General features: G+C 37.8%; 1 protein-coding gene across 8 annotated transcripts in view; it reads right to left on the bottom strand.

Annotated features, from left to right (window-relative positions):
• Positions 1-10117, bottom strand: part of prdm6 (PR domain containing 6) — a 127150-nt gene extending 117033 nt beyond the window's left edge. For all 8 annotated transcript variants that reach the window (XR_010924551.1, XR_010924546.1, XR_010924544.1 and 5 more), the window contains exons 1-2: positions 10035-10117; positions 8860-9000 (exon numbers count right to left, since the gene is read on the bottom strand). Coding sequence is in view for 5 of the 8 variants with exons in the window: in XM_067573230.1 (XP_067429331.1) it covers positions 8860-9000; positions 10035-10069 (176 nt within the window). In the remaining 3 variants the exon portion in view is untranslated. The remainder of the gene's footprint in view (positions 1-8859; positions 9001-10034) is intronic.
• Positions 10118-14294: the final 4177 nt, after the last annotated feature.

A 14294-nucleotide genomic window follows, 5' to 3' on the forward strand; every position in this document is an offset into this window, starting at 1 on the left:
ATGAATTGTGATCATAGAGCTTCAGGAAGGTTTTTATTCTAAATGAAACTAAACATCATATTTACATGTTTTTATCCGCGTTAGTTTTTCCTGCAGTTCACATAAATGTTTTTACAATATTTAAAGATTTTTAAGCCTCTGAGTGTTGAACAGTGACATCGTTCTCCTACACGATCAGAAAAACATTTAACATTTACTCAAGAGTCACATATTTGTCTTATATAACTATTTCCTTAAACCTCAATAAAAAATATTGTAAAAAAAGAAAAAACATCTGAAACCTGGTTGAAGGAAGAAAAATGAGATTAACTGAACTAGTTTGAATGAAATCAGTCTGATTTGTTTGTTAAAAAGACTTTATTTGATAAAAGAATAAAACTTTCAGTAGGAAACAGTTCAACAGAAATATGATTCCCCCAAAAATAACGAAAAAAAAAAAACGCAGCTTTATTCAGAATCAAAGCAGCGTTTACACCAGTCATTATTGTATTGTATTGTATGTTGTAGCATACATGTGGAATAATGACTTCAGTCTGACAACATGTATCAGCTGGAGATGAACAGAACCAGAGAGTCAGATTACTCATCAGCTGTGACACAGGATGAGTCCACGTTTGAGGAAATATGCGCTCAAAATGTCAAGTGGAGGTTTTCCTCGCTGTAATCATTCCTCCTGTTCATACTGGATATTAAAAGATCCTTCAAATGTGCTTTCAGTGTAAGTTAAATCCACAGTGTGTCCACACAGTCATTTAAAAGTCTCTGTGAAGCTTCTATTCAGCTTCATCAGTCTGAGTTAGTCATATCAAGTGGATATCTGACACATTTACAGTCTTTTTAGCATCAAATTCCCTCTTTGTGTTTCCTCGGACAGTGTTTCCCTGTTGAGCTGCAGGTGGAAGTATAGTAACAAAAAGAGGGACTTTGGCACTAAAAAGACTGAAACATTGAAAGATATCTACTTGATTTGAAGCTTCATATACTTTTAAATACATTATTGTACAGAAGGAGGACTGTGGTTTACATTGTAAGGTCATTATGAAGGGATCTTCTAATGGTCAGTATGAACAGGAGGAATGATTACAGCAAGAAAAAACAGCTTTAATGTTCATTTGGGCTCCTGGAGCCCCATCAAGGAGAAGAGATTCAAGTTTTAACTGCTAAAGTCATCTTGACGTCACACTTTTTAGACTATTATAATATTAACTGATACATTTGAGCTGTTTAATTCAGTTTTTTCTCCTAAACTGATGAAAAATAAATTCTCTACATGTTCTAAATGTGCATAAACTCATATTTTTCTATTTCATTTTCATCATTATTAGTCCATAATCACAGTTCTTCTCTGTGGTCTGGTCAGGGATCGTGTGTTAAAGACAGAAGGCGTAAAGAAAGAAAAAAGAAAAAAGGAAAACAAACAGCAGAGCAGGAGGAGTATTAGGTGTTTTCATCCATTGATTAATGGCTTTCTAAAGCAAAGCACATCGGAGAAGCTGGCCGATCAATAAATTAACTGCCCAAATTCATCATTTTCTACAACAAAAGCTAATTATTTAGACGGCTGCAGGAAAAGAAAAAAAAAAAACACAATATTAACAAGGGTTCATTTAGCAAAGCCGTGTATTCCTGCATGTGAGAACGCTGCTGTTCACACCGAGAGAGGAGGAGCATTCAAAATACTGACAACAGATTTAAACGATCCAAAGCTGGTAGTAGTTTAAAGATTAATATCAGTGCATATATAAGGAGTAAGTGGAATAGTTAAGATGTGCTGAACTGTGGACGTTTGTGCCAAAATGTCTTTTCCAGTGTGTTGATGTGTGTTGATACTGGGAAGTAGTGTTTTAACGAACATCACACCTGTAATGAGTGGATGATGTTTTTATTCCATTTCTAAAGCTTAAAACCAACCTAGTTAAATGTCAAGAGCTGAATTAAAGGATCAGTCTGCTGATTTTCTGTATTTTTCTTATTGTGAACAGTAAAGTATTGTGTGTGTATCAAAGCCTGATATATCTTATTCCTCTGTTGTTGTCTAAAAACACGTCAGTGAGTCACATCGCTGCGCTGGGCGACATGTTCCTTCATCATGAAGAGTTTGGTTATGTTAGTTTGTTTAGAAACGGCTGCAAAGACTAATAACAGCATCACGTTTTCATTCTCTGGAGAGTAGTTCTGTGTACGGCAGATGCTACTGAGCATGTGCAGGGACACGGTTCTATTATCAGCTTCGTTAGCTTGTTGCGCTACATATCACAACCTCTTTATTTTGTGCTACTAAGGCGTCCGTCTTACACAGAACTACTCTCCGAGGACGCGACCAAACTCTTCATGATGAAGGAACATGTCGCCCAGCGCAGCGATGTGACTCACTGACGTGTTTTTAATAGTTTTTGGGTGATGACGGAGGAATAAGTAGAGTAGTAGTAGATCAGTTCATTGTTGGTTTGGATCCAAACATGAGATTTGTTCACAATAAGAAAAAAAAGGACACATCCTTTACCTCACCAACCTTTTCTAACATTTATAAATATGATCAGATGAGAAACACAAACAACTGCTGATTTAATGGTCATTCTTTATAATTATACAATATATTTGAATACACTTGTACTTCATAAACCACTGATGGGGCCTTTCAGGGGAGATTTAAGGAGGTTTAAAGGGTCAATTTCCACACTGGGATAAATGAGACCTTATTGGTTTAAATCCACAAGGGTTAGTTAGCACACAACTGACGGTAATTCAATTAAAAACGCTTGCGCACACACACACACACACACACACACACACATACACATACATAAATACATGAACAGCCCTGTAACCTTGGTGCCTCTTGTATATCTGTGTGTGTGTATATATATATATATACACACACACACACACACACATATATAGGTTTAAAGAGGTGTCACTTTCATTTACATAGGAGCATGTTGTTAAGGTCCTGCTTTGACATTCAATTAAAACGTTTACATTTCTGCTTAATTAATTCGGCGGATGTCGTGAAGAAAAGACGAATGGATGGGCTGCTTTGACAGGAGACCGATAACTGCGTGTGTGTGTGTGTGTGTGTGTGTGTGTGTGTGTGTGTGTGTCGGCCGTGGTGTTAAGGTCACGGCAGGCTGACTATTATAATTCATCTCTATAGACGTGTATTCAGCAGGGACTTATATTCTCTTTTTCAGCTTTATTTCCTGCAGCTGAAGCTGAGCTGAGGCTGTTTTTTAATGCAGTAAAGTGTTTTAAAAGCTGTAACACGCGGCTGTGTGGACTTCATTACGCCTCTGGTTTATTGTTAAAAACAAACTGCTGCAGCTGATTATTGATCTCCTGCATGCTGGAAAATGCATTTGTTTGTCAATCAGTGCAGAGCTGCTGGATCATTTTTTTTCCTCTTTTGAGCTTTGATTTATTGGACAAAAACACACGTTTGTGTATTTACATTTGAAATCCTTTATATTCTATATCTATATGATAAATAAACACCTTTATTATAAAGATTTTAACAATATATAATCAACCTTTAATGTATTTTTTCCTTTGTTAAATGGATTGTTAAGATGGATTGTTTTGTTTGAGGTAATTGTTCTTCCCAGCAGACAGGAGGCGCTGTTGTTGATGCTCATGTAGATGCAGCAGAATTAAAACATCTGCTTTGTGTTCCAGACTTCTTATTAACTGCATACAATATACAGCAGTGGTAGTCAAACAGCGGCTCGTGGGCCAAATCAGGCCTCCAGCAGAAACGTTTATATTTTAGATCAAAAAACTTTGACAATATTTTTTCACAAATCTACTGCAGATAATCAAATATAAACTAAAAACCGCTGTGCTGTTTGAACGCTGCAGGACGCTGAGATTAAATCTAACACACCGAGCAGAAATGACATTTACATGTGTGAATTCCACACCTTGAACACATTTATTCTTCACAAACACAAACAGGTCACAGTCTGACAGAAATAATGTGCTGATGCTGGTTGTTTTTTTTTTTTTGTAACAACATCTGAACTTTCAATCCACCATAAACGAAGCTGCTGCTGTTTAACATGTGTGGAGAACCAATAAAACATGTCTCTGCTCTCCAACACCGAACATATATTCACTTATTCAGAAATAAGCTGTAACTTACTAATGACAAATACCACATCTGTCTCCATAAATCACTTTTATTATTAAACAGAACATATGTCTGCGTTTCCACGGTGATGGTTAACGTCCCCCCCCTCCTCCGGTGAAACATCAGGTGTGACGCTCTGCTTGTTGCTACAAATGATTAAACACGCTGCTGTTACTGTTTCTATGAGGAGGTTAAAGGTCAACACAAACACAGGTAGTGACCTTTATTTACCCGCAGACGCTTTCACTGACCCCCTCCGAGGGTCTCAAACCACAGGTTGGGCACCTCTGACTTCAGGTATTTTCAGTGGGGAGTTTGTTTTTTCTCCAGTGAGAAGTTTGGTGGTTTTAAAGGTTTTATATAGTTTTTTCTTAAGTGTGTTGTTTCATTTTAATTTTTTAATGAGCTGCTTGAAGATGGATTAATAAAATAACATGTTTAAATAAGATTTTATTTGTTTTTTTTTTAAATAAAAACAGCTGTTAGTATCTTTTCTTTCTTTTCTTCTAGTGTCTCCTCTCATGTCTCCTTTCCTCTCGTTTCCTTTCGTCTCCTCTCTCATGTCTCCTCTCTTGTGTCTCCTCTCTCGTGTCTCCTCTCTTGTGTCTCCTCTCTCGTGTCTCCTCTCTCGTGTCTCCTCTCCTCTCCTCTCCTCTCCTCTCAGTGGGCGGGTCTTTGATCCGGACTCATCCCACAGAGGGGGAGTGGTTTTGTGATGTAGCCGTGTTTGGAGCGCTGTTTCCCGGTCAGCCTCCCAGCTGTGACTCGCCGTGATTTCTCCTTCCTCCTCTCCGTTACTCCCATCAGGGGCCTGTCGCCGCTCTCTCCGGTACAACATGGAGCTCCGGACGATCCTTCCCGCTCTCCTCCTCCTCTCCGCCGCTTCCCTGCAGCCGGTGTCCGGCGCGGCGTCACGGACGGGACCGAAAGTCACAGAGAAGGTGGGTGATGATGATGATGAAATCTGCCGCATTCATTTGCATTCATCTAAAACTGCGTCTTCTCTCTTTGAGCCGTCGGCATCTCTGCGTGGCGAGCAGCTGTGCGCGCGCCGGAGCGGATAATGAATAGCACGGGCACGCGCACACACACGCATACAAGAGACGACGTGTCCGGTCCCGGCGGGGCGAGGGGGGGGGGGGGGGGGGGGGGGGGGGGACTGGACACACACACGGAAACACACACTTATCCCATATTTACGATTGACACGCACGCACACAGCTGTACACGTGTCCATCCAGATGTTACAGATGTTAATGCGCAGTGTGTTTGCCTGCAGGCCGTTCATGCACATGCACGCGCGCGCACGGACACACACACACACACACACACACAGGGTCTGACCTAAATGTATAACAAGACTTATTTATAATAATACACAGCCAGTTATGCACTGTAAGGTTGCACATTCAGTTATTGAGCATTAAGTGTAAAAACAAATGATTTTAAACGGAGAATATGTTAATAAAAGTGTTAATGAAGAAGATAATGGTAACAGTCACTTAATAATATTTTAAATATAATAAAATAACTTTTGGGTTGTCAGGAAATGTGGGAAGAAATTTGCCCCGAAATGTTTTTGTTTGCAGGAGTCGAAGTTGTCTACTAAAAGGTCTACTTACTGGCTTATTATGAAGTTTTCAACTGAATCTCACAGTCTTCATCAGCAGATTCGGTTCAGTTTAGAGCCGCAGTGATTAATCGATTCATCGATTAGTCGATTGACAGAAAATTAATTGCAACTATTATATCGTTGCAGCTTCTGTGTCTGATATGAAACTGAATATCTTTGAACTGTTGATCAGACAAAATGAGACGTTTGTCAGCTTTAAGAAATGACAACAGGTGTTTTTCTCTATTTTCTAACGTTTTATAGATAAATCAGAAAGTAATCAGCAGATCAATCATTAATGAAAATAAGCGTTAGTTGCAGCCTTAGTTCAGTTGTCGTCAGGTTCATACTGTGAGTCGTGAACTTTGGTCACATGACAACAGCTGGATGTTCAGTATATCAGTTACACTTCATTCACTGATGAAGACCATTAGATATGGTTGAAAAGTGAAAAAGCTAGTAGACCTTGAGTTGCTTGGTTGGTTATTATTGAACCATCTGAATATTGGTATCTTATTTTATATACTATATTATAACGTTACAGTGTCAGTATTTCATAATCACACAGTAAAGTTCATCGTCCCGCTGACTCATATTTGTCTTTTTATAAGTAGATATAAGGATCTCTGCTGTGACGGATTGTGGTCACGTTTAAATTTGTGATTAATGTAGACATGAAAACTGTTACATTAAATAATATATATATTAGCAGTAAAATGATGTTAAGTATCAAAAGACTGAAGCACAATTCCCTCTGACATGTAGTTTAAAGTCTCATGAAACAAGAAGAAGTAAAAAAAAACTGATTGATTGACAGCCTGAGTGTGTGTGTGTGTGTGTGTGTGTGTGTGTGTGTGTGTGCGCGCGCGCGTGCGCGTGTATGTGTGTGTCTCCAGGTGTTTTTCGACATCACGGTGGCGGGTCACGAGGTGGGGCGGATCGTCATCGGCCTGTTTGGAGAGGTCGTCCCTCTCACTGTCAATAACTTTGTCGCCCTGGCAACCGGAGAGGTAGGATTATGGTGTATACAAACACACACACACACACACACACACACACACACATTCTGTCATTAACACACATTATTTAAGCTATTTAAGTTTGCTTTAATACATATAATCCTCACATATGAATATTGATTATTTTCTTGAATATTCAGTCATTTGGTTCTAAAATGTCGATCACTGTTCTACAACAGTTCACAACCCAAAGATATTCAGTTTACTGTCATATAAAAATAAACAAACCAGCAAATATTCACATTTTAGAAGCTGGAACCAGAGAATTTGGATTTTTTTTTGTTAAAAATGTCTCAAAACGATTAACCAGTTATCAAAATAGTTGCCGAATATGTTTCTATAGTCTAATCATTGCAGCTCTATTGTTCATATTCCTGTATTGTTGCAACTTTACACATATTTTATGCTGCAACTATATTTAATTCCTAAACTACATGAAGTAAAATCCATTAGGGGAATAATTTCCAGCTTGAAATTGATCAGAAAGTGTTTAAAATATTTGCATTAACCCTTTCTGTCCTCGAAAAAGGATGAATTTCACAAAGGAAATGTGATCAGATGACTAAAACAACACTAGATAATAATGTGCTTCACTAACACGTGTAATCAATATGGCAGAATAGCTGGGATTATGTATATTAAATGTTGGATAATTTATTTGAAAATGATTGCTGTCATTATTTTGTAAGCATAAGTCTGACAGCATATGCAGCTGCATGCGGCCACCCAGAGAAAAAACACCGCACCAACGTTTCCAGCTGAAAATCTCTGAACTTTTCAGAAAGGTAATATGTTGTCAGGATATTGTTGTCATAGAAACAAACCCCATCCACCGCGCTTCATCCAGAAAGCGTTGTGATGAAGTTCTCCCCAGGATGCTGCCACGGCTACATGGACACACGTTTTATAATCACTGTCGTCAGCGTTCACTGGTCTTGTGTTCGTTTTCATGTGTTCATGCAGACGTATGAAAGGTTTCCTGTGTGTGTGTCTCTACAGAAAGGTTACGGCTACAAAGGCACCAAGTTCCACAGAGTCATCAAAGACTTCATGATCCAGGGAGGAGACTTCACCGCTGGAGACGGGACTGGAGGTGGGAAAAAAGCACCGAAACTCATCCAACCACTCTGTTCCTGTTCTGAAGCACATTCCTTCAAACTTTTTTCCACTCTTGACTGATAAACCTTTGGTAGCTTCTGTTTTCAGTTTTCAGTTGTCTTTGTAATAATTTATGGTTTGTATCACAACTTTCTTGTTAACTTCACATAGACCAGTTGTAGGCAAATAGCAGCTCGTGGGCCGAATCTGGCCCTCCAACAAAAATATTTGGCCCTCCATGATTGAATGTAATTGACCTCTGACACAGACGAAGGAAATAAAGATCTGTTACACTAAATACAGTGATGGAATGTAAGACAGACGGTATTTTAGAGGTTTTAGATTTTTTGTCATCACGTGAAAGTCACCAAATTCTTTTTCCATGCAGGTCACAGCATCTACGGAACGACCTTTACAGATGAAAACTTCAAACTGAAGCACCTGGGAGCAGGCTGGGTGAGAACACACACTAGAGCTGCAACTAACAGTTATTTTCATCATTGATTAACCTGTAGATTATTTTCTTGATACATTGGTTAATCATTTGGTTTGTATAATCAGTCAGATGATGGTGAATACAGTCTCACACTCAAAGATTTTACTTCCATGTGTGACAAAGAAAAGCAGCAAAACTTCATAAAGAAGCTGGAAACAATGAATGTTTAATGTTAAACAATTAATCAATGATCAAAGTAGTTGCAGATTAATTTTCTGTTGATTGACTAATCAAGTAATTGATTAATTATGTCAACTCTGACAAACATACATGCTTGTTTTTATTTGTAAGGACCTTCATTGACATATTATATTCCCTCGCCTGTAAGTCTAACCTTTTAATGAAGTATAATGAGCCACAATGTTTTGCACCTCTATGTTTCTCTACTTTTATTCTACTTTTTAGAATAAAAGTAGATTTTATGTCAAATAGATTTTATGATGTATGACATGTAGACTATGTGTGTGTGTGTGTGTGTGTGTGTGTGTGTGTGTGTGTGTGTGTGTACCAGGTGAGTATGGCGAACGCCGGTCCGGACACCAACGGGTCGCAGTTCTTCATCCTGGCTGCCAAAGCGCCGTGGCTGGACGGGAAACACGTGGTTTTCGGCAAAGTCCTTGACGGGATGGTGAGTCGAACTGTCAGTTGACTGATAAAGTTTGTTGTGACGTAAACAAATATGAGAACTGAAGTCGTAGATTATTATTACCAGAATACTTAAAGTTTCTAGATAGATACATTTATTCTTAAGCTATCAAACAAACTAAAATTATAGTTCATTCAGGCAGCCTAAACTATTACAAGGGAAAAGTGCATCCACATGAGTCCTGTCTGCTTCTTTGTTCAGAAAGTTTTACCACAGGTGAGCTGGCTTCCTGTATAGATTCAGGAGCTCCACCCACACAGGAAGTAGTCCAGGACAGGTAGAGGAAGGTGGGAATGGGATAAGTCCCACCTCCTTTTAACCTTTTGTTTCACTGAGTTTACTCTGCTGATAGCCAGCAGTCTTTCAGAAAAGCTTAAATGTGTTTTTGAGATTTTTTTTTTTAACACAAATCAGTATTAACTGCTGTGTTGGGCAGTAAAAATGAATACCTAATTTAAACAAAGATAAAGCAATAATAATGTATTTTGAACATGAAGCTTCATAACTGATGGTTGATGTAGCAACAAGCAACAAAACAAGCGACGAAGCGTGATTAACAGGAGAGAAAAGAAGAAAAAACAAAGTTCTGATACACAAATCTGTTTTCAGTTTTTGGACTTTTTCTCTAATCTTTGATTTTTGCTGAAATATTGGATCATTTGAACATTTATTGAAATGAAAGCATGTGAGAAGTTTAGAGGGAAAAATCACTATTTGGTGGAGCTGTTAACAACTCATAGACATGTGAAATGTGACCCCGACTACACACTGCTTTTTGTAAGACGTCAAAAGACAAAAAGGTTGGAAACCACTGGTTTCATCTTTAACAATGTGTTGTATTTTAAAAGCTTGTTATATTATCCATTGTGTCAAATCTTCATCTGAAAAGTAACTAAAGCTGTCAAATAAATGTAGTGGAGTAGAAAGTACAATATTTCCCTCTGAAATGTAGAAAGTAGCATCACATGGAAATACTCAAATGAAGTACAAGTACCTCAAAGTTGTTCTAAAGACAGTACTTGAGTAAATGTACTTACTGTGTGTTGAGTATTTCTGACTCTCCTCCGTCCATCTCCTCCGGCAGGCTGTGGTTCACACCATCGAGCTTCAGGACACCAACGACAGGAACCTGCCGTACACCGAGTGTGTCATCGTCAACAGCGGCCGGATCCCCGTCAAAGAGCCCTTTGTGGTGGAGGTGGAGGGCTGGTAGATTAAAACATGGAGGGTAAAACCACTGTTAGAAGGATGAAGACAGTCTGTGATTATTGATGTAAACACTGGTGGTCAATCAGAAGTCCCATTTGCAGTTTGCCATCTTAAAATTTTCAATGCATTATGTTACTAACATGCCAACGTTAGCTTGATAGCAAGGGTTGGGTGTCATTTGAAAATTTTCAATACCAAGGTTGATATGATAACTGAGTTTTGGTACTAATACAAAATTAATACATTTTTCAATACCATACTTTCAGGAATATAAACATGTTTTCTTCAAAATTATATTTGAATATAATAATATAATATTTTATTTAAGTTCTCAAATTCATCACTGTTTAACTTTCTCCTAACACAAAACAACTGTACTTTACTTTGTACAAAAGAAAATAAGACAAAAATTGCCTTATGATTTAAATCAATAAATATCTGATGAAATAATAAGTAAACAAGACTAAAAATCTGCGAGATTTGCTATATTTCTAGTACTTGTTTTTGATACTACAGACCCATTTCAGTCACTACCAAAACAGTATTGAGGTTCGATACCCAGCGCTAATAGCAAGCTAACGCAATAAGCAACACATGCTAAACATTAACATGTCTACATGCTAACTGTGACATGTTAGAAAGGCTAAATGCTACATGCTAAACGTGAGCATGTTAACAGCTAGTTGTAACATGCTAACACTTTATTTTCCTCATGACTCAACAACTGTGGTTTTACTTAGCTGCTAAAGGTGAAGGTGACTTCTGATTGATCTCTACTGTGTGCAGAGATATTTATTTATTATAAATTAATAACAGAACACATCAGTCACTGATTAACGGACATCTGTGGATTTTTATCAACTACAGGTCAAAGAAACTAAATCTGTGGTAAATTAGACCCCATTTACATTTAACCAAACAGCCTCAGGAGCATTATTACCACTGTCTGGACCGGAGTAGAGCTGACCCTAATGTTCATGCAGCCGGGGGAAAACAAGACGGATTGTAATCAGATTTGTGATCTGGCCAACGGAGATCAAATGGAAGCATTAGCTCTAATCTGGATTTTATCCGGACACAAGATACTTGTGATGATAAGTGTAAATGGGGCCTTAGAGACGAGTTACCTAAACCTACAATGCTAACTGGTTTTGAAAAACAGACAAAAATTCAGACACAATTCATTATAGATAGTAAAGAAGTTCTTTTGGCACATAATCACTGCTCAGGTGAAAACCTTATATCACCAAAATGGCCACTTTTTCAGGATTGTAGCCAAAAATTGTCATGTTTATACCTACAACATTGTCCTAAAATTTTGGTGTTTAGTAGCCATTTTAACCAAAAAGTTTTACACAGAGTATGATTTTTATTGTGATCAATTTGCATGTCATTTAAAGAACATATCACTGAAAAAAATACACATATTGGCGAGAATTTCGTTCCTCTGAAACATGGCTTTTATTTTATCTGCTTCAAGCACGATTTTTAATGCAACAACTTTGCTGGTAATATTTTTGCCTGCATGTAAAAGGACCTCTCATAGATGAGCATGTTATATTTAAAATCACTTGGAGATATAAGGTTTTCAATATTTATCAGGTTCACTGTGGTTTATGCTAATCGTTTTAAACGTTAGCATACTTATACGTTTAGTGGATGGAGCCAGTTAGCATTATCCCTAAATATCAAACTTAATATTAACAGAGGATTGGTGCTGTGACTCAAACATGACTGATGACATGGAAACTTGCACTTACAGAATAATGTAGCTCCTCATTTTCTTATATTGCCAAATCGTTCTTCATTTGCCAAATTTCTTGCACTTTCTATGCATTTAATCAATACTTAAATATATTCATTTCAATAGTAGCAAAATGCCTGTTAACAAACATATGCAAAACAAACTCAAACTGTAGCAAGTGTCAAATGCCGTAGTAGCAAAAAAAATATATATATATATATGTTTTTATCATCCTATTACATCTTTTCATGATGTTTTGATTAAATGAAGGTAAAGTATCTTTTCTTCCTGCTGCATTATGCACCATATCATGTTTGCAAAAACAACAGCACAAGCTGCACAGGATGAAAATGTTCAAAAAAAATGTGAAAATGAGTGTTAATACTGTACTGAAACTGTCCAGTCTGTAATGATATGAAATATTGTACTTTGTGTCAGAGGTATATTGTTGGTCGGTGAACTCATACTGTTAATCCTGTGATTTCTGTTACCATGGAAACGTTTCCTATCATCTCTAAAATATGACTGATGCAGCATTCAAAACCTCATTAACAAACATATCAGAAGTTCTGCTTTTATTAATTTCAACAGTAGAAGAAAGTGCCAACAGGTATGTTTTCTACAATAAACGCTGTTAGAAAACAAACTGAGACAAAGTCTTCTGTCTTATCTGTTGATTGTGGACAGTTTAATGTGTGATCCTTGTCAACATATTCACCACTACTCACACAAAAACATATCTACCAGCTCCACATATTAACGCTCATGCTCAAAGTATGAGTGAAATTTAAATTTATTAGTAAGTTTCATCTAAAGATGTTTGGCTAGCTACGGTTTTATAATCTTCTTCCTTTTTGTTTAACCCAGAAGAAGAATGTCACACTGTCCTCAGCAGGAGTAAACAGCATCAGGTTGTTTCTTGAAATGCTTAAAAATAGTTGTATTATCTCAAAAAATATCATTATTTTCTGATAAGTGACTTCTTCTTGTTGCGCAATAATAATTGTTATCTGTCTGAAGCAAAGGAGGACGTAGCATAAAGAAGTTATAGCGCCATTAAAGGTCGGGATGAATGGTTGAACGTCTTTGACACCAGAGACGGTGGTTTGTCTCCTACAAAACAATCATTTCTGGTTTCTTTTAACTGTAACCATGACCTTTCTCTAACCGTAGTCGCCTAAAACGCACCAAACCTTATAACAGAACAGAAAACAATCATATGAATCGTGTTTGTTATGGTTTAATGGTTGTTTTTGTAATGACTGACAAACTATTTGACTTTTAGATACGAGAACTTCATGTTTGAAATCTGGTAACATTTTTTCCGTCACGGTGACAAGCTTTCTGGGTGTGAAAACACTCTTTATACATTCAGACTGTAACTTTGTCCTGAATAATGCAGAGACCTATTTTTGTCTCTTAGTTGAACCAGTTGTAGGTCTCCAGGCCGCCGTTTGAGAAGCGTTGGCGTTAAACGGTGTAATTATCGTCGGTAAAAGGTGAAGCTGCAGAGGAAGGCGCGAGAGCTGACAGCTGATCTCTCAGCGCTGACACAAAACTGCTGCTAATGAGAACTACAGCGGGTGATTTGTTTTCCCCTGTTCTACAACACACACACACACACACACACCTTCACACACACACACACCTTCACACACACACACACACACACACACACACACACCTTCACACACACACACACCTTCACACACACACACACACACACACGGGAGGAAAACATCTCCGAACACAAAGGTCAGAGCGGAGCAGAAATCTCTGGAGGAAGACAGGAAGTCGACAGAAAACAGTGAAATATATCAGCGCCGTCCGCTCTGAAAAGTCAGATCTCCCAACAAATTAAGAAAATATTCCTGATTTTCAGTATTGACACCTGATTGGTTCAAAACAGCTAAAGGTGATGAGCAGCCCGACGCTCTGGACGGGTCTCAGCTCTGATCATCAGGAAGGCTTTCGTGTAGTCAAATCTCTGTCTTTCCTCTTGTATTTTTCACATTTTTACTGTTGGAAAACAGATTTTATTCGTCTTATATATTGCATTCAGTCATTTGGGTTCAACACGACTTTTAAAAAAGATGATACTCACTGATACTTTTAAAGGAAACTGCTGATATTTGGCGTTTTCCAGGGTTTAAAGCCCACACACTGTCTAAACATAATCATAAAACATTGCTGCAGTTACTACGAGCAGATATTGTAGTGCAAGAAAACAAAAACAAACATTTGACTCACATGTTCAGTATCAACATTTGTGCAACTTGTCAGATGCGTTAACACACCTTCTCAATATGTTGACAGAAAACTGCTGCAGTTTAATAGCATATAA

This window comes from Thunnus thynnus, chromosome 2 (genome assembly GCF_963924715.1).
Source record: "Thunnus thynnus chromosome 2, fThuThy2.1, whole genome shotgun sequence".
Lineage (NCBI taxonomy): Eukaryota > Metazoa > Chordata > Actinopteri > Scombriformes > Scombridae > Thunnus > Thunnus thynnus.